General features: G+C 38.4%; 2 protein-coding genes across 4 annotated transcripts in view; one reads left to right on the top strand and one right to left on the bottom strand.

Annotated features, from left to right (window-relative positions):
* Positions 1 to 2,819: 2,819 nt before the first annotated feature.
* On the top strand, positions 2,820 to 20,409 carry plekhg7 (pleckstrin homology domain containing, family G (with RhoGef domain) member 7). 2 transcript variants are annotated; one of them, XM_046865130.1, is made up of 17 exons: positions 2,820 to 3,095; positions 3,496 to 4,209; positions 4,908 to 4,930; positions 7,897 to 8,015; positions 8,229 to 8,269; positions 9,103 to 9,198; positions 9,577 to 9,723; positions 10,084 to 10,179; positions 10,864 to 10,974; positions 11,226 to 11,339; positions 13,700 to 13,874; positions 15,918 to 16,033; positions 18,068 to 18,155; positions 18,374 to 18,453; positions 18,757 to 18,910; positions 19,504 to 19,601; positions 19,750 to 20,409. In XM_046865130.1, exons 2-17 carry the CDS (start codon positions 3,586 to 3,588, stop codon positions 19,858 to 19,860), a joined length of 2,193 nt encoding a protein of 730 aa, XP_046721086.1. In that variant the 5' UTR covers positions 2,820 to 3,095; positions 3,496 to 3,585; the 3' UTR covers positions 19,861 to 20,409. The 2 variants fall into 2 exon arrangements, with proteins under 2 accessions (XP_046721086.1, XP_046721085.1); XM_046865129.1 differs by having other exon boundaries at positions 7,894 to 8,015.
* Positions 20,410 to 21,402: 993 nt separating this feature from the next.
* The window catches only part of eea1 (early endosome antigen 1), a 32,381-nt gene continuing 28,780 nt past the window's right edge, over positions 21,403 to 25,003 (bottom strand). For both annotated transcript variants that reach the window (XM_046865126.1, XM_046865128.1), the window contains 2 exons: positions 24,885 to 24,983; positions 21,403 to 24,062 (listed from right to left, as the gene is read on the bottom strand). In XM_046865126.1, the coding sequence (XP_046721082.1) occupies positions 23,940 to 24,062; positions 24,885 to 24,983 (222 nt within the window). In that variant the 3' untranslated portion in view covers positions 21,403 to 23,939. The remainder of the gene's footprint in view (positions 24,063 to 24,884; positions 24,984 to 25,003) is intronic.

Genomic DNA, 25,003 nt, shown 5'->3' with positions numbered 1-25,003 from the left:
TATGACATGTATTTCATAAAAAAACAACTCATTCCTGCCTCAGTCTGGTCGTTTGGCTTTTAAAAAAGAATTGTAGTTCAGTGGTTAAGATTTCTGATCAGAAGGTTGTGAATTCAAATCCCAGTTCCCCTAATCTACCACTGCTGGGCCCTTGAGCAAGGCCCTTAACTCTCGTTCTGGATAAGTGCTTATGCTAAATGCTGTAAATGTTTACCACCCAAATGTTTTTCACGTGTTTAAAAATAGTAGAACTGTGAACTTACAGGTTCCCAGGTATGCATTAGATTGACTGTTTAAACATTAATTTGATTCCTGGATTTTACTTTTGAAGGTTGTATATTTGTGTAAAAAGGATGACCAATTTGAATAAAAGCATGGAAGAAAAGCAAGCCATTTTGAAGCTTAGAAAAAAAAGGATTTGGAGACATTGCAAGGCACGTTGCTTGTGTGTTACTTGTGACTTTTGGTGCATTTAAAGAAATGTTTAATTTCTTACTACTTAAAATTGTTAAATAATCTTTCACTTAACTATTTGTATTTATATGTTTTATTTATATTCCTAGTTCTGGTCCTATTCCTAGTTCTGGTCCTAGGAATAACAATGAGCAATATGTTTATATATTAATTTGTGACTGGATACAATTAAACTTTAATTGCTTTGCTTAGCCATTTGAGCATACAACCTTCGATCAGGAGCAAAACGTATCACTGAACCACCACTGATTAGTATACAGCATCTGAATCATGCTCTAGAACCTGCCTGACAAGAAATATACAAATTAAATATGTACATATTTGTCAAAGAAGTAACCAAACCATGAAAAACATTACACAGAAGAAAGCAATAGTTTGGTGGTGTTACTGGGTCACAAATTTGATGCAGTTATTGCAAGCTAAGGAGACCTAACAAAATATTAAATGGTTTTTACTCTGATCACATTTTCTCTTCCAGTACTTTTGCACACCTAAAAATTGGATGGTCCATCCCCAAAGATTCAATGTTTTCTAAGATATCTTGACGTAACATCAGGAGATGAAATCTTAAAATCTCAAACCCAAATGTTTTCAGTATACAGTAAAGGTGTATAGCATTTTCCATTGCCGTGTAAAAGAGACCCATTGGAAATGGAAAATGTGGCTCTTTCTTGTCGATTTCTTCTCTACAACATCCTTAGGATTCGACCATTTCTGTCCACACAGGCTGCCCAGGTGCTTGTTGTGTTCCTCTGAACGCTATTCGTCCACCGCAAATGATCCAAAATGCAGCTGCACAGCTTGTGTTCAATCTGCCCAAGTTCTCCCACACCACCCCACTGCTGCGCTCCCTCCACTGGCTTCCAGTAGCTGCACGTATCAGATTCAAAACACTGATGCTTGTCTACAAGGCCAAAAATGGACCAGCACCATCTTACCTCAGAGACCTCATCACATCTCGTACTGTACAACGCTGTCTGAGATCCTCCAGCACTGCTTGACTGGTACCTCCTTCTCTCAGAATGAGAGGTAAGTACACTTCAAGGTTCTTCTCTGTTCTGGCACCGAGGTGGTGGAATGAACTTCCCCTAGATATCCGAATAGCGGAGTCCTATATTTAAGCGACGGTTGAAGACCTACATCTTCCTGAAACACTTAAATGAGCACTTTCCAAGTTTGTTTTGTAAAAATCAACAGTTGTAGTCTGATTTATCTTAAGTTTGTAATCTAACATAGCAGTATAGATTTATTCATTGCTAGAGACTCAAAGCACTTTTGTATGTCGCTCTGGACAAGGCCGACTGCAAAATGCCGTAAATGTAAATGTAAAAAAAGGGAATAATTTAATAAACCCACTCAGAATTTTTTTTTTCATTGTAAATAAACAGTGAATGGAAATACACAATTTAGTCATTACCTTTCTTAATATTAATATCTAAAATAAGATTAATCTTTTTGCAATATTTTGTAACTTGTAATTTTTTTAATAGTTATATATTCAAGCAAATGGGGTTGAAAAATGTTTTTGCATTATTCTAATAGACTTTTGTTTAATGACCCTTTAGTACACTTTGGTGCCAAGATGATTAAATAAAAAATACATTATAGGCCTGTATGAATATATATATATATATATATATATATATATATATATATATATATATATATATATGTGTGTGTGTGTGTGTGTGTGTGTGTGTGTGTGTGTGTGTGTGTGTGTGTGTATAATATATTTGTGTGTGTATGTGTGTGTAATATATATTTGTGTGTGTGTGTGTGTGAGAGTACATATACTGTGTATGTTGGGTGTGGTATCCCCTGTATATATATACATGGCTTTCATTTCATTTAATTACTAATTATGCTAAAAGTGGTATAATGTGTACTGTATGTGGTAACTGTTTCTGTGTTTGTCTCCTGAGTTACATCCCAAACAAAACGTCTTTTAAAAGGTTTATCATGCTGCTAAACAGGATTTACCAGGCTAATTAATTCATAATGAAATAATGAGCAGCTCCTCTGGAGCTAGATTTGATTTTTTTTTTCTTTTGTTTGGTTTTTATCTTATTGAAATCTCACTGTGTGCCAAATGCCATCCTACTATGGTGTGTTAACGAAAGGAATTTTGGGATAGTCACATTTGTTAAGGTCACGATACAAAGGGAATATGATCCTGTGTGTAATGTGTGTAAGTTATAATCCCGCACTACATCCACACGCGACTGAGTAGGAACAATCACACTAGCTTACTACAGAGTGTATACTATTTTTGATCAGACTTGTATCACTTGTGTGTACTATGTAGTAGGGTAGTGTGCATCTCGACTCGCTCCGCCCACTCGGACTTTCCTCATATAGTCAACAAGGCAACCGGGGTTTCTGTCTATTGTGCGCAAACGGACGGCAATTGCGTCGGGAGTATTTTGTTTTTGTGCAGGACTTTTAAAACTACAAACTCTTTTTGAAAAAAAAAATTGTTTCAACAATTTCATGGTAGCTGAAAGTTACCTGTTTCAGACCTTTGTTTTATTTACTGAGAGGAAACATTGCGGGAGTGTTTTTATAAACACACACAGATACACGCATCCCCTCATGGACAGGACTGAGAACTGAAATAAAACGTAAGTAACTAGGATTTTTACATTTTTGTTACTTAGTAATAGATATGTTTAATTCCTTTTATGCGTTTTAACATCATGTCCTTAAAGACTAGTGACTCCATGACTTTGTGCACAATAACGCAACAGGTGCAGTGTAGATCATTGTTTTAAAACAGCTGGAACAATTTGACCATTTTAATGCAGATGTGTTGGACAGTAAGTGAGGTCTTAGGATCAGGTGCACAAGTTCAAACCAGGTTTATAGCCAGTTATCCAAAACCTTCCACAATGTGACATTTAACTAAAGCCATTTTGGCACAAGCTGCTCATGTACGCATTAAACAGGTCTCCTGTATTAATAGAGCTTTATAGATTTAACGTTAGTTTCCAATCTTTTTTACCTTTCTTTATTTTTCCCCAGATGTTCCTTTTCTCTAACATGGCTCCAAAGTGAACCAGAGCAAGGTCTTTACTTTCAGCTCTTTGGTGAGACCATGCTGCTTTGCATAAGATGACTGACATAAATCAAGAGCATTTAAAGGAAAACAGGAAGCATGTGGGCAAAACCCTGGACTGGACCTACATCGAATGGCACGATAAGGACATGGCAAAAACTGCGGATGCCCACACCCAAACATCTCACGAGCCAGTCGTGGACAAAGAGACCCAAACTTCTAATCTGTTCCCGATGCGGATTGAGCTGTCCCGGACGTCGTCTAGACTGAGATGTGGCTCGTTGAATGAGGTGGACACCATGCCCACACCTCTTTTTCAGTTTGACAGACAGGCGCCTGCTCGCATCTCTACTTCTCCCACTCTGAGGAGAATGAGGAGCACCAGGGTTCCTTGCCGTGAAGCAGTGAGGATAGACAGCACTCAGGAGGAACCTGATGCGACTGAGTCGTCCTCACCCAGGAGCCCTCTGTCACCTGTACATCGTCAAAAATCTCCTCTTGCTACCATTGTGAACCAGTCTAATGGGGACAGTGATCACAATGGTCTCTCCAATGACTTGGTGACTCCTGGGAAAGTCAGATCTTATAGATCAAAGACGATCAGCAGCACTGGCCTTCACGTGAAGCAGGAGTTTATGAATTTGAATGAAAGTGCTAATACTGAGGGTGATACTGGAGAGGTAAGGTACAAATAATACCCCCATGTTGGTTAATTTAGTTTTGCTAAGCTGAGTTTACTGTATATCAACTTTGGATGGAGGAATGTTGGCCCGTAGTTTACATAACACAGCGATAACGGTCATTTAAATAGAATTTACTCATCAAAATCGGTCACAGTTAATCTGGGGGGGTCACAAGTGTGATTTCTTTTTATTGTTGCGCAATATATCACACAGAGAACCTTTGCATTCCTTCCAATTGAAGTCTCCATGCTCATTCGGCTCAGCCTCCTGTGGCGGCTCCTCACAATGAGCTCTTTTGACTGCAGTGAATCAGTATATACATGTGCCGACAGCTTCGAGTGAACCCATGTCCCCAGACCCCCTCAGGGAGGCTTCTCTGATGGGCCCCGACTCCCCACAGTCCACAAGCCCTGAATAATGGCGGGGTCAGTGGGCATACAAAAGAATGAAAGGGAAAACCCATTCCTTCAATTTATGTATTCACTCAGACGCATCCTTTATAGGCAGAACTTCTTGGCAGGTTCAGGGGCTTTAAAGGAACTTTAAAATGAAAAACATTGCTTCTGACACGCATATCTTATTAATGTGCACTGACATGTTTTGCTAGGCTTCAGCCAGAATCAATGTAAAATGATTGTACAGTAGTAACTTTCTTGTTTACTGCCTGTGCTAACTTTATATGTTTTTCACTGCAGGTGAAAGAGCCAAGTCATAAAAGGTAGGTATACAGCCCCACTATCTTTAGCAATTTGCATGAACTCTGCCCCTAGATTTACATTTGCACCACATAGAACTTTTAATTTTCTTTTTCCTCATTTCCTCACTAATTTGAGGTCCTGTTTTATTAACAAATTTGTTTAAGTGGAAACATGCTAACCTAGCCAAATAGAACATTTCCCATCTAAGAGCAGACAGTATGGAGCAGCACTAATGGAGCTGGCCATTGGAAACCCATTGTTTACTGTGATCCCACTTTTGTTTGAGGCAAATGAACTCAGAATGCTGAGGCATTCTAGTCCTACGCTTTTGTTTGGAATACAGACACTCATTATTGCTGTTTTCCCTCAGTAGATCTGTATATCTTGCCTGTTGGACGAAGAGCTTCTTTTTAATGAGCGGTAATCGGGCAGCTATAGAGGCAGTAATTATGGTGTGGCACAGTTCGATAACAGAACTTGTTCTAGGACAAGCAATGGATGAGAGAACTTGAGTCTGAGGGCATCATTATTTGGCAGAGGTGCAAGGACAAAGCCCAATTCTTTGTGGAGGCACTGTGATCTGGGACTTGATACTTAGACTCGGCCTCATTGAGATGCGAATTGCATTATGGATGTGTTTTGTGATAGAATTAGCGATGACCTGTTTTCGTTTCATGAGCTAGTTCAAAGTGCCATATTTATAACCGGACCAGGGCACATCGACCAATGATTTCCTTGTTAGGTCGTTTAACTCTAATCTTTGTGTGTAGTAGAGAAAAATGCGAATTAGCTGATCACCACTAGCATCAACTCAGTTTTTTATAATGTTACAAGAAGCCAAAGCTTAAACATTTAGAAGCAGAAAATGTGTTTTTCGAAAGGTCCATCAAAGCAGGTGCTCTGCCTTGGATGTCATTGCTAAAAGGTAAAAGTGTATTACAGCGACTGCATCTATGGCAGTTTTGTTTATTATTACAGTATCATTACAGTCAGGTGCTGATAAACACTGATAAGAGTTGTCTAAGTTGACATCACCATGATTTTAGTTCTCTTTGTACATGTTGTTCCATTGGGTTATTTGCACATTTGAATTTGAATATATTTTGACCACAAATAATGTTGAGCACTGTTTTTATTTTGCTTCAAAATGCCTAAAATGTCATGTGGATATACACAGCAGCACACTTGGCCACCAGCATTTAGGCTTTTTCATGAGAGGACAGTCACAACATGAAGGGTGGAACTCAAAAACCAGCCTTTCAAGTTGCTGTCAAATGTATTTAAGGTTTTAATGCCTGAGGTTTTCTGCCATTGTATAGCACAGGCCAATGTGGAACTGTGATGACTTGAGAATAATGCAGATGAAATACAATCAGTGTAGGATCAAAAGAGACAGAACCTGAGTCCGGCTAAAGCTCTTGCGCCTCTCATCTGCCGTAATGATTTCTTTCCCCCAGTGAATGTTTACATCATAGAATTTTACCTGCATATGATCCAAATCAAAGTGTTGCTTCTACCATCTTGCCTCTTAACTGGTTTCACAAGAAATGAACACTCTCCACTTATTTTGTATTGTTTAACTCGATGTGTGAAAAACAGCGGCATGTATTATATAAACACAGAAAACTAAAGTTACGAGTTTGTTTTCATGAACCACTCTAACCTGATAACCTTGTTAATAAAAGGACGGAAGAGCTGTACAATGTTGTAATAAAGGCTGACATCATATTTACAACTAAATTGAATCACATGATTTTATTATTTCCTTGAAGCTAAATATAGATATATATATATATTTTTTTTATAATTTCAATTCGATCAGAATCCAAGATTTATTCGTATAGTGCTTTTAACAAAGGACATTGTCCCAAAGCAGCTATACAGAGATAAAGAGGTTATACAGTTTTGATTGATAAATTAAATCCCAATAAGTTAATCACTAATAAGCACGACAGTGGTGACTGTGACAACACTCACCAGATTTGAAAGGGAACCCGTCCTCATCTGGGTGGAAACGAATGTCCATTCATTATAGTTTTATCATTGTTGAGATGTGCTGAATGTGCGTTTAAATGTAGAACTGTTCATGGAAAGTGAGGTAGCAGACTGTTTATATTAATTACAGTCCAAATCCAAACTCAATACACTTCATATTATTCGATTATACAGTATAGAACTATGACACCTTTGATGTTACAGTTTATATAAAAAAAATTAATTACCCTGCTGATTAGTTTAAATTAAGATTAAGCAAAATGCTAAATGAGATAAAGAAACCCTCCAGTTATGCAACTTGGCAAAGCATCTGCACAAGAAGAACCATAATTTCACTTTCGGTTAGACAGCTTTATGCTGAGGAGCTTTTAACCAAAACCCCACTTTGTTTACTTTAGGCTTGTAGGTAACTGTTTTTCCTGTGTCAAAACTCGTGAAGCCTGTCTTCATTTTTGCAACTGTGATTGCAATTATGATTACATTTCAAAGTTAATTTACAGTTAATTATAAATCAATGCTATTTCACATGCAAACTGCATGTGGCACAGATGTCTCTCTCCACTCCCCTCTGCTTTTATCATTTATAGCACCTGATATCTGAAAGCAGCCTTCCTGCGTGCCGATTGGTGGAGCGAAGAGTATAATTGTCGCAGTTCAATTATTTATTTTTCTTTTTTTTATATACTTTTTATTACCCAAATTATTGTTTGGTATCCTAATACTAAACCATAACTCCTGGTCATCTGTAATTTCATTTATGATCATGTTTTTTCTGCTGATTTAATCATACTGTAAAAAAACCCACATAGATTATGTTAACACAGAAAGGAAAGCCACAAGGATTATGTAAGAACCTGTCGTTTAGCATATAGCCAGATCATATGTCATACTTTGAATGAACAGCACGCCATAGGACTGAAATGTTCTCCACTCCTGTGTAACATTTACCTCCGTTAACCTGTTTCCCATGCATTTGCTTTGTGTTCAGCAGACTGCAGGAAAGAAGGCGGAGCTCTGTAGTAGTCACTCTTCCTGGATTGGATGTATCTCCTGGTGATCTTTTTGTTACTAATGGTGCTGTCGATATTTTGAACCGCTCCACTTTTTCAGGTTCATCATTCCACCATTTATCATCATAAGCCTTCACAAATTGTTTCAACCAACCCAAACTATGAGGCTGATCCATCTAATTGTTTTTAATCCTAATATAAAAATGTTCTACATGTTTCAGTGTTATACATCTGAATGCATGGTATTATGTATAGTTTTCTCTGTATATTGGTAGTGTGTCTAAAACCTTTTTTTTTTCGTCGGGATGTATAGATACGAAGAAATCAAAGTGGCCTTTCTCAAAACGCACTATGGTAGGTGAAGAACATTTCACGCATTAAAAACTAAGCGTTTTGTAACTGTGCTCTCTCAAATGCTGTGCTTTTTTCCACACACAGCTAAGGTCAAGTAGACATTGTTCCCTGCCCTATTTCAAGTTAAAGCAGATTTACATGTCCTCCTTTCACTCTATATCTGTCAAGTTACCAACATGTAAATAATCATATGCAAAACCGAACTAAAATAAGAACTAAACACAAAGTCGGAAAAGCCGCAGCATTATACAGACTTGCGTTTGTCCCTGGATAACTTATAGTAAATATAACAAAAGCTGCTACAAATGATCTGACTACTTTTTTTTTTGCATTTAATCACTGAATCTTGTTTGCCTGTTTGAGCTTTTCTCAGTAATACCAGTGTGAGAACTAAATGGTGAATGCAGGACATGACTTTTTTAAGCTGCACCAGGTAAATTACTGGTCGTGTTTCACTGTCAAGTCGATCAGCACATAAAGTCACCTTGGTTGTCACATGACCATGGTGAAATCTGATTGGCTAGTACACTGAAAGGCGAGACAAAAGAACCCCGTTGCCCTTGCCTCCCTGTCAGAAGGGTTAGCCTCAAGCCATGTGCATGTACACGTGAGACAGGCACCCCTCTACAATACAGAGAAGTGCCTTGACTGTGAACACATTCTAAAAAAAAAAATAAGAAGAAGAAAGTGAACATTGAGTTGATCAATGTGGTGTTTTAGAGGAATAACCATTTTCACTCCTCAATACACCTCATGTTTTTGGATGTGTGCAATCTGTATTATGATTGTTGTTGTGGGCAGCATAGTAATTGATCGTTTTGTTTTTTCTTTAGAATAAAGGCAGGACACGTGTAGCGGCGGACATTGAAAAATGTTTAACAGCCATTCAGATCCAGGAGTGGAGAAATACACATTTCCAGCAGTACAAGGTAAACAGCAGAGTTATAGTTTTGGTTGATTGACTATAGAATTTAAATAATATAAAATGGGTATTCATTTAAGTATGGGAGTAAGTTTGGGTTTTTTTATACTCAAATACAAATATCGAATATGTAGCTAATGTTTAGTAATGGAATAGTTCAATTGTACAGTTTATTATTTCGCATAGATTATTTTTTCTGGTTTACATGACGTGTTCAGGAGTACATTTAAAGCACAGCATTAGTTTGATTAGAATTGATAGAATCTGTAACTATCTCTACTGTGTCAATCTGTCCAATATGAAGTCATTAAATCTTGTCATTCATATTAGCATATGTGTAAAAATCTCTGGGAAGGTCATGGTTATTTATTTTAATTTTCCCCAGGATTTGACTTTGGAGGAATTTCTAAGAAGTCAGCCTGAGCTGAGGGCAGAAGAAGAGCCAAAAGCACACAAAAGACAGGAGGCCCTCTGGGAGCTCTTCACTAGCGAGTGTGTGTACTTCCTAGACCAGTTAATGGTGCTGAAAGAGGTATACACACTAATAGGATATTGTTTAAAATATTAATACGCTTATGATTTTTTTGTTTCATAATGTAAACCTATTATTCGGCTCGGTAATTGTTGCTTTGCTGACTTCACTGGGGTTGTTTGTTTCTGGGTCATCATGAAAAGTGTAAAAGGCTGCTTTTTGTTTGATTGAGTGGAGGGTGTATGGCAAGGATGAGCGTGACATTGTGGGGAATGTTTTTTAAGCTACATGCATGTGCTCAATCTCGCAGTATTGTATTTTTTTCAAACCGAAAATCTCTTGCGTCGTCCTTGTAGAACCACAATCATATATGTTACCTTCTGTTCTTTCTAAATAGTTTTTCCTCTGGTTTGTGTGCAGGTATTTCTGTCCACTCTGACAGAGCTGCAGATAAGGGAGTGTCTACAAGATATTGACTCCTGGGCACTCTTTGCCAATCTCAATGAGCTGTGCCTGGTACAAAACATATAAAAGTACATATACAGATAGGTGGCAAAGTTACAGACAAAACAGCGGTTTAGGGCTTTTTGCCACCTCAGGGTTTTGTAACAGCTAAATAAGAACCTGGTTACTTGTAGTACATTCAATACAAACCACATCAAAGTCAAAGAAAAGTACAATTAAAGCTAAGAATGAAAATTTGATTGCTTTTTTACCATCCGCCTGCATTTATTGCTTCCTGATTATCTGGTTTCATCCACCTCGACTAGCCCACATCTCATCAGCAGAAATTGGGGAATGTATAATTAGGCTATAAGTACAGCATCTGTTATCTCACTTGCTAGTACATACAGTTGGATAGTTAAAAAGAAATTGTGTTGTTCTGTTTCCAGAGTCTGGGATCTGGTTTCTCTATTGTTATGTTATAAAAATATAATAATTAAACAGCAGTTTTGCAATTTTGTTTATGGCAATTCAAAAATATTGAAATGGCCCTCACAGAATATATTTGTGTGTATATATATATGTATATATATATATATATATATATATATATATATATATATATATATATATATATATATACACAAAATGCATATTTTTTACACTTTACTACTAATTGTCTCTTAATAGTCTTGCAAAAAGTTAAAGTTTAGTTGAATTGTACGTTTCATAGTGTGTTGTATGTGTTGGCTGCAGGTTAGTTTTGGCTTCTTGACCAGTCTACTGCGTGTGGTTAAAGATTTGTGGGCCGCACCAGACACTTCAGAAACCAATACAACACAGGCCCTGCTGGCCATTCTCAACAAGGTAAGGCATTACCGATGTCGTGTTAGCCCGTGTATGTATGCATGTGTGTATACATTGTACAGTGTGTATACATTGCATTTACATATGTGTGCACAAGAATGCTTGCTTTTGGCTGTATCTCAGTCAGATTAAACTTCTAATTTATATATCATCTATCTGTCTAAGTCTATATTTAATATTTGTGCATGCTTACTTAATGTATTTATACCTGAAGAACATGTTTTCTCAGACCCTTGTACTTAACTTTTCAGGCTTTTAGTGAGAGCATATGTCACTGTCTGCAAAAATACTGTCTGAACTACAGCAAAGCCATTCTATATTTAGACACCTTGAAGACCAGAGAGGACGTCAGCTCTTATGTGAAGGTGTGTTATACTAGTAGAGTTTTTTTCTTTCATTTTCCTCTTTATTAAGCAGGTTATTGGAAAAAAATATACAAAATATACATGGTTTATGTGAAACATAACACAACCTGTTTTTTTTTTCATTTTTTACAAAATCCATAAAAATGAATAAAGTTATGTAAACTTAGGCAAAAGCAATAATATCGACATGCCGCTTATTATATAGACCATCAACAGGAGATACTCCAAAAATTGCAATTATTGGGACAGGTATAGTTTTAAATACATTCAGGTGTGAAATTGTAATGCTCCAATGGAATCAGCTCATGTCCTATTAGCTGTTACAGTGTTCTCTGACAGGGTGGTGACAGGTGTTTAAAAAGTTGGTATATATTAGGGCTGTCAATCGATTAAAATATTTAACTGCGTGATTATTCGCAACTTAATCACACATTTTTATCAGTTCTAAATGTACCTTAAAATTATGTCAATCATCTGGACACCAATTGGAACTTTTGATATGTTTCCACACAGACGGATTTAATTGCCGGATGTGTGCATAATGGCGGATTTGTGCGCTTGATATGAGACTTCAAACGAGGCACATCAGTAAAACAAAAAATTAGTGTAGTTTGTAATGTAGTTTATTTTAATTTAGTTCATTTTGGAATAAGACTGTATATATATATATATATATATATATATATATATATATATATATATATATATATATATATATATATACACACAGTCTTATTCCAAAATGAACTAAATTCATTTTTTTTTCTCAAAATTCTACAAACAATACCCCAAAATGACAATGTGAAAGAAGTTTGCACATAAGTATTCACAGCTGTTGCTCAATACTTTGTTGAAGCATCCTTGGCACCATTACAGCCTCAAGTTTTTTTGTGTATGTTGCTACAAGCTTGGCACACCTACTTTTGGGCAATTTCTCCTATTCGTCTTTGCAGAACTCCGAACTCTATCAGGTTGTATAGGGAGTGTTGGTGCACAGCCACTTTCAGATCTCTCCAGAGATGTTCAATCGGGTTCAAGTCTGGGCTCTGGCTGGGCCACTCAAGGACATTCAAAGAGTCCCGTGGCATCATATCTGTGTGCTTAGTGTCATTGTCCTGTTGGAAGATGAAGCGTCGCCCCAGTCTGAGGTCCAGAGTGCTTTGGAGCAGGTTTTCATTAAGGATGTCCTTGTACATTGCTGCATTCATCTTTTCCTCGATCCTGACTAGTCTCTCAGTTCCTGCCACTGAAAAACATCCCCACAGCATGTTGCTGCCACCACCATGCTTTACTGTAGGGATGGTATTGGCCAGGTGATGAGCAGTGCCTGATTTCCTCCAGACATGATGCTTGGCATTCAGGCCAAAGAGTTCAATCTTTGTTTCTCATGATTTGAGAGTCTTTCAGGTGCCTTTTGTCAAACTCCAGGTGAGCTGTCATGTGGCTTTTACTGAGAAGTGACTTCTGTCTGGCCTCTCTACCATACATGCCTGCTTGGTGGAGTGCTGCAGAGATGGTGATTCTTCTGGAAGGTTCTCCTCTCTCCACAGTAAATCGCAGGAGCTCTTTCCGTGTGACCATCAGGTTCTTGGTCACCTCTCTGACTTCTTCCCCTCTTCTCCCCAAATCGCTCATTTTGGCCGGGCAGCGCGCTCTAGGAAGAGTCCTGGTGGTTCCAAACTTCTTCCATTTACAGATGATGGAGACCACAGTGCTTATTGGGACCTTGAATGCTGCAGAAATCTTTCTGTTACTTTCCCCAGATTTGTGCCTTGATACAATCCTGTCTTGGAGGTCTACAGACATTTCCTTGGACTTCATGGCTTGGTTTGTGCTCTGACACGCACTGTTCCCTGTGGAACCTCATATAGACAGGTGTGTACCTTTCCAAATCATATCCAATCAACTGAATTTACCACAGGTGGACTCCAAACCAGTTTGGAAACATCTCAAGGAAGTTCATTGGAAACAGGATGCACCTGAGCTCAATTTTGAGTGTCACGGCAAATGTTGTGAATATTTATGTACATGTGATTTTGTTTTGTTTTTATTTTTAATAATTTTGCAAAGATTTTAAACAAAATGTTGTCATTATGGGGTATTGTTTGTGGATTTTTTTTTCCATTTTCAATCCATTTTAGAATAAGGATGTTATTCAAGTGTGGAAAAAGTGATGCGTGAATACTGGGAAAGTTGTATATATACATGAATACTTTCCAGATGCACTCTTATATATATATATATATATATATATATATATATATATATATATATATATATATATATATATATATATATATATATACAGCAGAGCACCATATAATAATAATAGGAACAGTAATAATCTCTCCCTTCCACAGTGGTGCGAAAGGAAGGAACAGTGTCGTAGGCTGCAGCTGAGGGATCTGCTGGTGACTCCTTTACACAGGTTTACACGTTATCCTCTCATCCTGAAGAACATGGAGAAGAGGAGTTGCACAGAGGCAGAGGAGGGTGCCTTACGGAGCATAGTGGAGCTGGTGGACAGAGCCATATGTAAATATGTGTCTTTATCAGTTAGCACAGCTGCAACCTGCAAGCCATTACTCAACAGCAGTGGCCATACTGTAGGTTTATTTATAGCACAGAATACATGATAAATCAATATTCTATCACTGTATGGAATATTTCCATGATGAACAGGTGATAATGCAATGGCTTAATGTCTGGGAATAATAGTTGCACTCAAATTGCTTTTTAAGCAAACTGTCACTCCCATGCTTGAACCACAGAATGAAAACATACAACAGCCAACTATTAGATACCCTATTATATACACTTTTAGCCTTTCTTTTTGTTGACAGGGCATAAAAAAAAAAATCACTTCATAAAAATATTAATTATGGCACACACATTATTTTTTTGGGAAATATTCAGCTTAATGTTAAATACTAAAAATTTTCAAAATACGCACAATACAATCCTGTTTTTTAATTAAAGAGGAGTTTTTTGAATTTGATCCTAATCAGGATAATCCTGGACAGGAATACATTAAATGCCCTTTGAAAGTATCATGTGCACACTTTTTTATGCCTCTTCGGGCATTTCAGAGTAGTCAGTTGACCTACCAGCATGTTTTTAAGAGGAAACAAGGGAACAATGAGAAAACCCATGTGGAAATGGGAAGAACTCCACAGAGACAGTAATCTGAACTCAGAATTGGACAGGGGACTTGATTGGGCAGCGTTATGGGCAGCAACACTGCCTGCCTGCTGTATAACTGCTGCCTTAAGGTTGCACAAGTTTTAAAAATACATGCTAATGTATTTTCTGAATGATGCCAAAACATGTACAAGTAAAAACAGTGTTATTTATTGTCATTTTAAATTTGGATTTGTTTGAGCAGGACAGACGCAATATGCAGGATATTCCATTACCGGTTAATGTTATTTTCTAACGGTGTAATATGAACCACGTGTCGCGGTTCATTTTGCTACTGTGTGTTTATCACATCTGATAAGCCGTGTTTATCAGCAGAGAACTCGGATCAGGTTAGAGTACAGCGAAAGGAAGGAAAAGGAAAAATTATTCACAGTAAAAGAGTATTGTCTGCTCGCAATTCTAGTTCGTTATCTATCATCATAACATGGCTGGTGCCTTTGGAGCATGCAGTAAGAGACGTAACTTCAAAGCAAAACCCATAAATGTGATGGGACCGAGTTGTTCCCGTTCACCCGTTCACTCAGTTTCTTTTCAGGAAACCCAAATAGTACAAACTGGAGCTGTGTGTCAGCAACACTTAGCTTAGAGAATCAAATACCTGAAAAAACACTACCAGGTTTGCATCTTGGAATAATGTTACTTTTAATGTTCAAGCATCGTCTCAGAATTCAGTGCTACATTTGCTCCCTATTTGTATAATAACCCTGCTAAGCTAAGCTAAGTCAGTTAAGCTAGGCTAATGTGTTAGTTTGTTGACTTTGTCACACAACCAGTAGGCAGGCTTCAGATTTGTTTTCAACTCCAGGCATTTAGGGTCACTAAAACATTTTACTGTTATGTTATGTTCTCTTCCAGCATGTCCTGATCTGTAGAGCAGTTTGTGCTGTGAATTATAACTAGACTAGCAGGTTTTTAGCAAATGTACGTCAAAGCTTTTATATACTAGTGTCAAAGAGGGTATATTTTGGTAGTGTTTCTTCACATTTGAGGGTGTGGGTGTGTGGTGTGACGTATATCACTGTAATGTAACTTTGTGCATATGCCTATGATAGGTTATACCTTTATGGGTGTGGAAAGCTAATTATCTCCAACGTCTGTATCATGGAATGATTAAGAGCTCTTTCCCGAGGTAAAGACAGAATTCAGTGCATAATGAAAATGGAGTTGTTTGTCACCAAGGGAATGAAAGAACACAAGTATTGCATTAGAAAGCAAAACAAAAGGAGTTATGTTTGTTTAGAAGGTGTGGACAAACCTCAGGTGGAAAACCTGTTGTTGCTGAATCTTTGTGTTGCTGAACTGAATACATGCTGATCTCTCTCTCTCTCTCTCTCTCTCTCTCTCTCTTTCTGTTTTTCTCTATATATCTCTTTCTAGATGATCTGGAGGGCAAGGTGAAGTGGTTGGATAACTATCAGAAAGTCAAGCAGCTCAAGGAAGTCTTGGTGTGGCTCCCAGTGTGGGAAGCAGACAAGAAGGCACACGTTCCAGAGGTGAATATAACCATTTAAATGCCTTGGTCTTTTAAAATTACCAGCAATTCCCTTTCAGCTGTTGGGGTCATTTATTATCAACAGAATTCGCCTGGGATTTTAATCCCAACCAAATCCACCATGTCAGTCATTTCAAATGTACTGTATGTGTGTAAGTCTGGAAGGATAACACAAGTTCTATAAAATCATCAGCGGAAATAAACTAGTATATAGCCACACAGACATGCTGATGATATCCCAGTAAGAGCATCCGTCAAAAAGTACAGGAAATAGATCAAATAAATGAGATTCGAGCACAGGTTAAGTGCACTAAAGTGCAAATTGCAAGGCCAAAAGTCCTACACTTCATAAATGCTTGTATTGAAATGAGATAAATGACGTATGCATCGAACTTTTCAATGACATTGTGAAAGCACTCGGTTCTTGTTTAAAGTTTATTCTGCTGCATAATTACACACAATCATAATAGTACTTAAGTGCTTAATTATATTAAATATTAAAATAGCTGATTACAGTAACATAAGAACCAGTCATTATACTAATTAAATCGCAATTATATTTAAATGAATTGTAAATGTTAAGGTGTTTGGACAGTTTTGGATGTAACCGTGTACAGCCTCATAACACGTACCACTTCTGCAGTAGCATGTACTCGAGTTAAAGTAGAGATATACAGTGGAACCTCGGGTTACGAGTTTAATTGGTTCCATCACATTACTCTTAACCTAAAAAGCTCGTATCCCGATACAAATTTTGGAATACGTACAGTATTTAAAGTTCAGTAATTCCACACTGTTAGAGCGACGAGCGGATGTGTATGTGCTGCACGAGAGTGCAGCGAGAGCACGTGGCGATATGTAAAAAAACTAACCTGCCTGCGATTTTTCCGTGCGCAACGCTCGTATCCTAAAAAAATTCTCGTAACTAGAGGCAACATTTTTTATGAATTGCGACTCTTAACCTGAATTTTACGTATCCAGGGGCGCTCGTAACCCGAGGTTCCACTGTACTTGGTAAATAAGAGCTTCCTTTAAACTTTCACTTGAGTCAAAGTACAAAAGTATTTGCCTTAAAATGTACTTAAGTATCCAAAGTAATAGGATTTATGATGGCTATAATGTCTTATTTTTGTCCAAAGATTCTTTGCTTAATCAGCTCAGTTCATATGAAAAGACTCTAATGTTACTCGAATGCACACCAGTCTATTAATAGAATGATATTAATAAGTAAAACACTGATAGATATCTATTAAAATGATCATGAGCCCCAAAACCTTTTTTTCAACTACTTAAAAAAAAATCCAGAGGCCACAGGTGTTGTGGCAAAAGTTCGAGTCTGGAGTTTCTTCCATCATTTATTCCTCTCAAAATGTTCTGCTTGCTGGTGAACTGACGCTGCACTGTATGTTGGTGATAAGTAGATACACCAAGCGTCAATCAAAACAAGCTCAAAACAGAGCATGAGCTCTACCCTGATCGGTGGCTCGCTGTGTGTTTGACCAGTTAAGTTTTTTCCGCTCATAAATACAAAGGAACGACTGATTTCACAAAATGTAGTTGAGTAAAAAGTTATTTGACTTTGAATTGTAGTGAAGTAAAAACCCCCTAGAACGGAAATACTTCAGTAAAGTACATTTACTTCCTTACAGTCCACCACTGTGCTTCAGTACACTTCAGTTTTATCAGCTTCAAACTGATTGGTTTTGATTCTTGTCTCCCATGTCTATGTAGAGAGTAGCGCTCACATGCAAACAATCCACTCTACAAAGAGATAATGATTTGAATGTTATTGGGAAAGTGGAATTTAATCTGGAGTTTAAGCTTCACTCACATGCACATGTAAAATACAAGACAGAATGGGACGGAGTCATGGTTTAATATTTGCGAGCTGTGTGCCTGACAGAAAAATGGAATTAGTATGTGGGGCAGATGTGAGACAGGCAGCTGCACACACTTCCAAAACACCTCTGAGGTTTCATTGGGCCTTGAATAGTGGGATTTGGAGTGGTATAGTCACAGCTGTAATTTCCCACAGAATCTGAAACACTTGCTGAAAGCTGTGACTTTGGAAAACCTGATCTCTCACCGGAGTCTCCGATATGAGGGGAAGCTCACACTTATAGGTGAGTAACGAGCTCAGACATCCAGGTATATATACATTTATCATTTATATTTTTGTCTTGTTTTTTTTTTTTATTCTCGAATTATTTTTATTATTATTTTTTTTTTTTAGCCTTGAGGTTGAACTGTGCATGTACAGAATTCACATTCAGGTTCAGATCCAGAAAGCATTCTTGTACTCTTTTTAACTTCATCACATTTTTTCCTCCTGTCCGGACAGAGAACTCAAAGCTGATTGAGATCCACCTGTTTCTGTTTGATGAATTCCTCCTGATCACCAAAGTCAAACGAAATAAAAAGGTGCAGAGTTTCAGCAATTTCACATTCAACCATTTGTTATTCTTAAAGCAGGATTAAATGCTGTCTGTGATTTCAGTTTATATTCTTCTTCTTTTTTTTTTTTTTTTTTTTTTTTTTTTTTAAGTTGAAACCCTTAAACACTGATAGCACTATTTAAGAACAGAAAATGTACTTTATTAGATATTTGAGAACATTTTAAAACACTGTTCAGATTCAGGTTCTGAAAGCCGATACGTTACGGGTCAGAGTTCGGTGTTTTATCGAAGAACGCAACCAATCGTTGTAGTGCTGTGTTTTGTGTAGAAGTCTGTAGCTGGAGAGATGCACCCTGTGCGTTCTGCGGGTGGTCAGGAGCTCGAGCAGTTACTGCAGGAGGGCTGCAGCTTCACCGTGCTGGATCAACCCATCTCACTGGACCGTCTGCAGCTCAGGAACATAGACCAGCTTAACGCTACAGGTTTATTTTATACCGGCAGATATTTCCCTGTTTATTCATGTCTTTAAGAAGAACATAATACAGTCCAGCCTGTCCCACTAAGTTTCTCTGGATCCTAGAAATGTGATAGAATACAGTAGACATGCAGAGAAGAACAAGTCAAGTGAGGTCAAGTTTATTTCTTTAGCGCTTTTCACAACAGACGTTGTCTCAAAGCAGAATTACAGAATTTAACAGTGAAGGTGAACGATGTGTATTTATCCCTGATGAGCAGCCGTGGCGACTGTGTCAGGGAAAAACTCCCTTAGATGTTATGAGGAAGAAACCTTGAGAGGAACCAGATTCAAAAGGGGAACCCATCCTCATTTGGGTGACATCGAATGTTATTATAAATCTTTAAAACAATACAGAACACTGGAAAGTGAGAACTAACATGAGCACTGGAGTGTAAGATTATGAGTAATGTTATTTTTAGTCATTTGTGTTTATAAAACTAGGAGCTACTGAGCAACTCATAAAATAGCTCAACATTTGCGATCATCACAGATCCAACACCAGCTTCAGAACAGTAAGAAACTGTTGTGGAATGTGATTTTTTTTCGTTCTCTTCCCAGCCTCTGGCCTTCCCTGTTCTTTCATTATAATGCACCAGAATCGTTATCAGCAGTGCATCGGCGTCTTCATTCTGCAGGCCCCGGCCGAGTCGGTTAAGGTGAGCAGCCACACGGCGTCCTGATGTAATTACACACTCTGCCATCTCCGACGCCAGCCGTTCTAAATGTCACTCCGACAAACACCGCGTAGGTCAGGAAAGGTCTCTTAATTTACCGATTGCATTATTGTGCGTTTGTGTGCCGCAGAAAGCTTGGCTGTCTGAGATCGAGGAGGCGGTCGGTGCTCTGCTGAAGCAGGAATCTCAGCACCCGAGGCTGAAGAGCTCATCGCTTTACGTGGAGTCTTCACAGATCTGAGTCACGCAAAGGGAGGACGTGACCCTCGCCAGAACTGCTGCTGTGTGACATCACATGACTGGGACCAATAATATGGGTTTCTACTTGACTGGCCAAGATCCCAGCCTGATTCTAGAGTCTTACATTTGACCTTCAGATCCATGTTAATCCACACGAAGAGGTTTATTCAGGCCAGACAGCAGCATTGGGGCAAAGTCCACTGTGTCACCAATAACAGAATGAATCTGCTGTGATGCAAACTGAACTGTTCCTGTAACCCGACACCTACTAAACACTAAATGTGGCAGGAGGTGGAATATTACTGCTCTGAAATTCAGCCAAAATGGACGCTCCTGCTCCGAGGTGTAGATTAGTATTAGTTGTGTTTATTTGTTTTTTCTTTTTTGTTTGTTTTATTAAAGTTTCCTTTGAAACTGAAATTCTGTGGCCTTCTTTTATACTTGATTGTAAAAGGTAGTATTTATAAAGGTGGCCTTTTGTGCACTACTCGATAGGAGGATTTCATGATAAACCCACACATTTATAATAAAAGGTAAAAAAGGAACCAGCATAATGTGTTTCATTTCCTTTGGTAACTTATGATGGCAAAAGATTTCATTTATGCCAGACATAATTTTCCAGTAATGATTATACATTTTTTTTGGTAAATGTGAATTTCTTCATACTGGTGGGTGTGTGTGTGTGTAGGTGTAGATAAACACCTACTGTGATTTAGCACATGCATCCTCGAATTATATTATTTTCACTTGAAATATGGCCTAAGCCAATGCAGTGTCAGCTTCCACTGCCATTACAGCCAGTATGAATGTTCTTTATTCATGGATCTGTCATTAATGTCGATTTAAATCACTAAGTTATTTAAACTTAGTGTGATTTCATGGACACATTACACCAACACGTTAGTTATTAGTTATTGTGGTGTATAGATGAAGCAAATTGCTTTTGATTAAATAAATCTGTATATCAAATCATACATTTAACAGCCTGCACAATAAAGTGGGCCATTTATTATTAACTATCCCTTATATCAGATATAATACACATTTACTTTTGAACAAGTCTAAACTCTTCTGCAGCGTCCACTTTACCATGGATCGGGAAAGGGAACAGATATAGCCAGACACACACACACACACACACACACGAAACACATTAGCTATGTGGATGTGTGACTTCAGATATACACCAAATTGGGAAAAACAGATCTTAAGTCTGTTAATGATGTTATTCAGGCATTATAAAGTTGTTATTACCATGTGTATAATGTTGAATGTTTTAATTTAAAATGCACATATTCATGCAGTGCTTCTTTTCCCATATCGAGGATGTTTTTACACATTTTATCGAGTGTTAGCTGTCAATTCACCTCTAAAAGGTTCATGCTTCAGAGTTCACCGCTGATATATACATTTACATAAATCCTCATAGAATCTTTACACGATTTTACGAATAAATTAATTCGTATCCAGCCTGTGAAAAGAGCCTAATGTTTTTATTTAATATCTAACATATAGAAATGAGGCAAAATGAAAAAACATTAGGTACATTTCTAACAATGAAGTTTATTCAAAATAAACCATTCAAAAATGCAATACTACTAATGATCCCTGTCAGCTCAGTAAAGTGGAGAAATGTCATTGGCCGGAATATTTTCCTATCGTCGTATTGTGCGGCTCGAACAGACGTATGAAAAGACAAATGAAAATACAAACACCTAGTTTATTCACTCGAACAAAATAAAAAAACGAACATCACATAATTTATATCCACACATTTTCTATATTCACTTTGACACTTTAATAACCACCGGCGTCGCCATACCGACAGAGAACGGTTACGTACGAGCGTAAAGCCTTTCTGCTCAGCTCACGTGACCGAGCTGAAGTGCAGAGAAAGCAAGACTTAAGGCACGAGCACATGATCGCAACAGAAACAGCCCGCTGTTCAGATTGACTGTTCAGTCCGACTGTTCGTCGGTTCACAGCTCGTGCACAACAACGACCCAGCGGAGAGTTAATCCGAACACGTTTAATATTCAAACCTCTGGAAACATTATTTACTTTTTTTGTAGTCAACACTTGAGGCTTGAAAGCCAGTGTTAATAAAACAAATATTTAAAAACACACAGTCCAGAGGTAGGTGACAAAAGAAAGCGATTCTGTCTCACTTTACATTGATGATCAAAAGGATGATGAGATTTGCAGTTTTTGGTGCATCTGAGCATGTGTGTGTCTGAGAATAAACCACGCTGCGGCGGGTACGATTGTAAACGTGCATCGGTACAGCCGTTCGTTATAACGACAGGTGCATTATAATACATGGATTTCGCAGGCCACAGAGCTGAAAATCACTATACGGCAGGTACAATCTGTACAACGTCTTTTGCGTGTTTGGACGAGCCTCGGCTCACAGCTCAATTAACCACTGAGCACTTCCTCGAGCGGATAGAGTACTGATTGCATGAGTGATTGCATGACGGATCTCTGAAGCTGATGCTTTCTCGTTTCTCGTGTGTCATGCGTGACGCTTTACACCTTGTGAACAGAAAAAGATGATGAGATGCGGGAACGCAGAGGCCTGCGTGGGAACGCTACACAGATCTCAATAGTGCTCTAGCAGCCTGTATTTTATACAATCAATATAGCATCTATATATAAATCTCTTACGTACACAGAGTCCAACGCACGCGCACACACACACACACACAATTATAGCCACATGACCACAGTTATTGCTTAGTAGCAGAGCACATACATGTGCAAATAAGTGATGCTGTCAAAAATCAGACTGATCGGAACGATCAAAACTAGAAAATACTGCTCAAATGCACCGATTTGGAAAAGCTCATATAATAAAAACCAATAGTAAAAAAAATGAACAAGGAGCAGCATAGCAAGCATGTATGATACGCGAACACCGTTTAAAAACATGCTTGAAGTAAATGATAACTGAGTTGGGAAAGGTTTAGGGTTAAAGTGAAGATAAATAGTGCTTTCCAAGGGACAGTGTGGCACCGTATACTAGCAAAATCTGTAAATTCAACTGGCAAGTGAACAATGCACTGTTACAACTTCAAATAAAATCAGTCAAAATAAGCAAACTATATTGATTTTTATCCCAATTCAATGTTATGGGTTATTAGATTTATTAGCTATTGTGTATAAATTCCTGACTATGTTTATTTCCAGGGTTCAGGCTGCAACACTATGAAACGTGGAATAGAAGATCATGGGATTGAAGTGAAAAAATATAGGAATATCTATAATGGCTTATCTTCAGTTTTAGTGTCTGCTTTTTGTGTAAACTCTGACTGTTCAATCAGACACGAAATTCGTTTGTGTTCTTGTTTTTGCGTTCAATGTTCACCATTAACACTAGCATTGGAGGTGAAATTGTCACCATCCCACAGACTCTGATTAACTCCTACTGCTTTCACACTTTCGACATTGGAAAACAGTACTTATCTCGGCTGAAGATGATCCCAGATTCAGATCAGTAATTGAATAATACCACACTGGCAGCTGGAAAAGTGTTATTCGTTTTGGGATGGGATTTTTCAGAGCTCTGCGCTTTTATCTTCCCTGACAGCACTAACCTGACCCGTTCACGAAGCACGTGCAATTCACTGCTGCTTTGTTCTGAAGAAAAATAAAATTATTTAAAAAACCATGGGGTAAAAAAAGATCTTCCAGCCTGGCCCCCATAGAGCCCAGAGCTCGTGAGAAATCTCATCTAAAAAACATCAAGCTTGAAGGAAACACTTTAAAATTCTGCACTGCTTTCCCTTTTAGATTCTTTGGAACCCCATTTGGCCCTGAGGTGACCAAGGCACTGCTCGGGTGAGGACTGCTGTGATTCTCCAGTTGCTCTCTCTCTCTCTCTCTCTCTCTCTCTCTCTCTCTCACTGAGGCCACCTCATGTCCAGTGAGAGGATCAAAGCAGTCCAGTTCTCATTTATTCCTGCAGCCCTACCACCCCAACACTCCTGCTTCTGTTCCTGGAGTCTGGAAAAACTGCGGTCTTGTGCAGGAATGGTCCTTGGCGAGGGAGTGGCAGAGCAGCAGGCTAGAAGAGATCTGCTAGCCCTGCAGCTCCTCATAGCAGGCCTCACATACTCGCACTGGTTTCTTAGAGGACGGTGTAAGGGCGTTCTTGGCCGAGCACTCTGCACAAAAGATGTTCCCGCAGTGACGGCAGTGGTGCTGGAGGAGAGACAGTGAAACAGACTTTGGAGTTATAGCACAACAGACACATCCATGTGAGAAATCCCTGGACAATTGTATTCTGGATATTATTAGTCATTTTTACGTGGATCAGAGAGTGACACGAAGCACAAAGCGAAATATACTCTCACACGCAGGGTTAAAAGGGCGGTGGTTTTAGTTTTACGCAATAATGCCAGTCACGGGAGAATGAGGAACAAATATCTCACGCAACTGGCCTGCATGAATTCTGCACACTCTGTGCCATAATGTTTGTGACACACTGCATCTGCTCCATTAATAATCGTTTCAAAAGAAAATCTACTCTCCATTTCTTTCATTATGGGCTTTTTGGCTTTCTTTTTAGACTAATCTGCCTTAACAGACTTGGCGATCAGACTGTGTGAAGTACATGGTTTTGGCTTTGAACTCAACTGTTAAATGTTAAGTTCAAATATCAAACACTGCTGATTTCAATCTAGACATACAAGTAAACAAATACTTGTTTTCAGTCTCACTGATTAGTCTATTCTCCCTGATATCAGCACTCCATTGTTGCAAACACAACAACAGCGCTTTCTCTAGAGACATGCTGGAGTAGATAAAAGTGCTGCTGGACAATACTTTCCAGTCACAGAGGGGGGAAAAAAATCCAAACAAATGGCAGACTTTGAATGCCGCCTGTCTGAAGGCGGGTCCCTGTAGTAGACCATTAACATAGTATTGATTTGGTGCTTTGATGTTTTGATCAGACAGCACCATCAAACACGCATGAGAGTCCGTGGGTGTGAGGGGAGGAGGCGAGAATAAGAGAACGGTCACCTTTCGGATGGTGACAGAGAAGCCTTTTCCACAAGACATGCAGTTCTGCACCTCGTGGTCCTCTGCCCACTTCCGTGTCAGGCTCTGTGACTGCTTTATCTGCATCAAGAGAAACAGCA

This window comes from Silurus meridionalis, chromosome 13, assembly GCF_014805685.1.
Source record: "Silurus meridionalis isolate SWU-2019-XX chromosome 13, ASM1480568v1, whole genome shotgun sequence".
NCBI lineage: Eukaryota > Metazoa > Chordata > Actinopteri > Siluriformes > Siluridae > Silurus > Silurus meridionalis.
The sequence above is the reverse complement of the archived record's forward strand: the minus strand, read 5'-3'. Positions and strand labels throughout refer to the sequence as shown.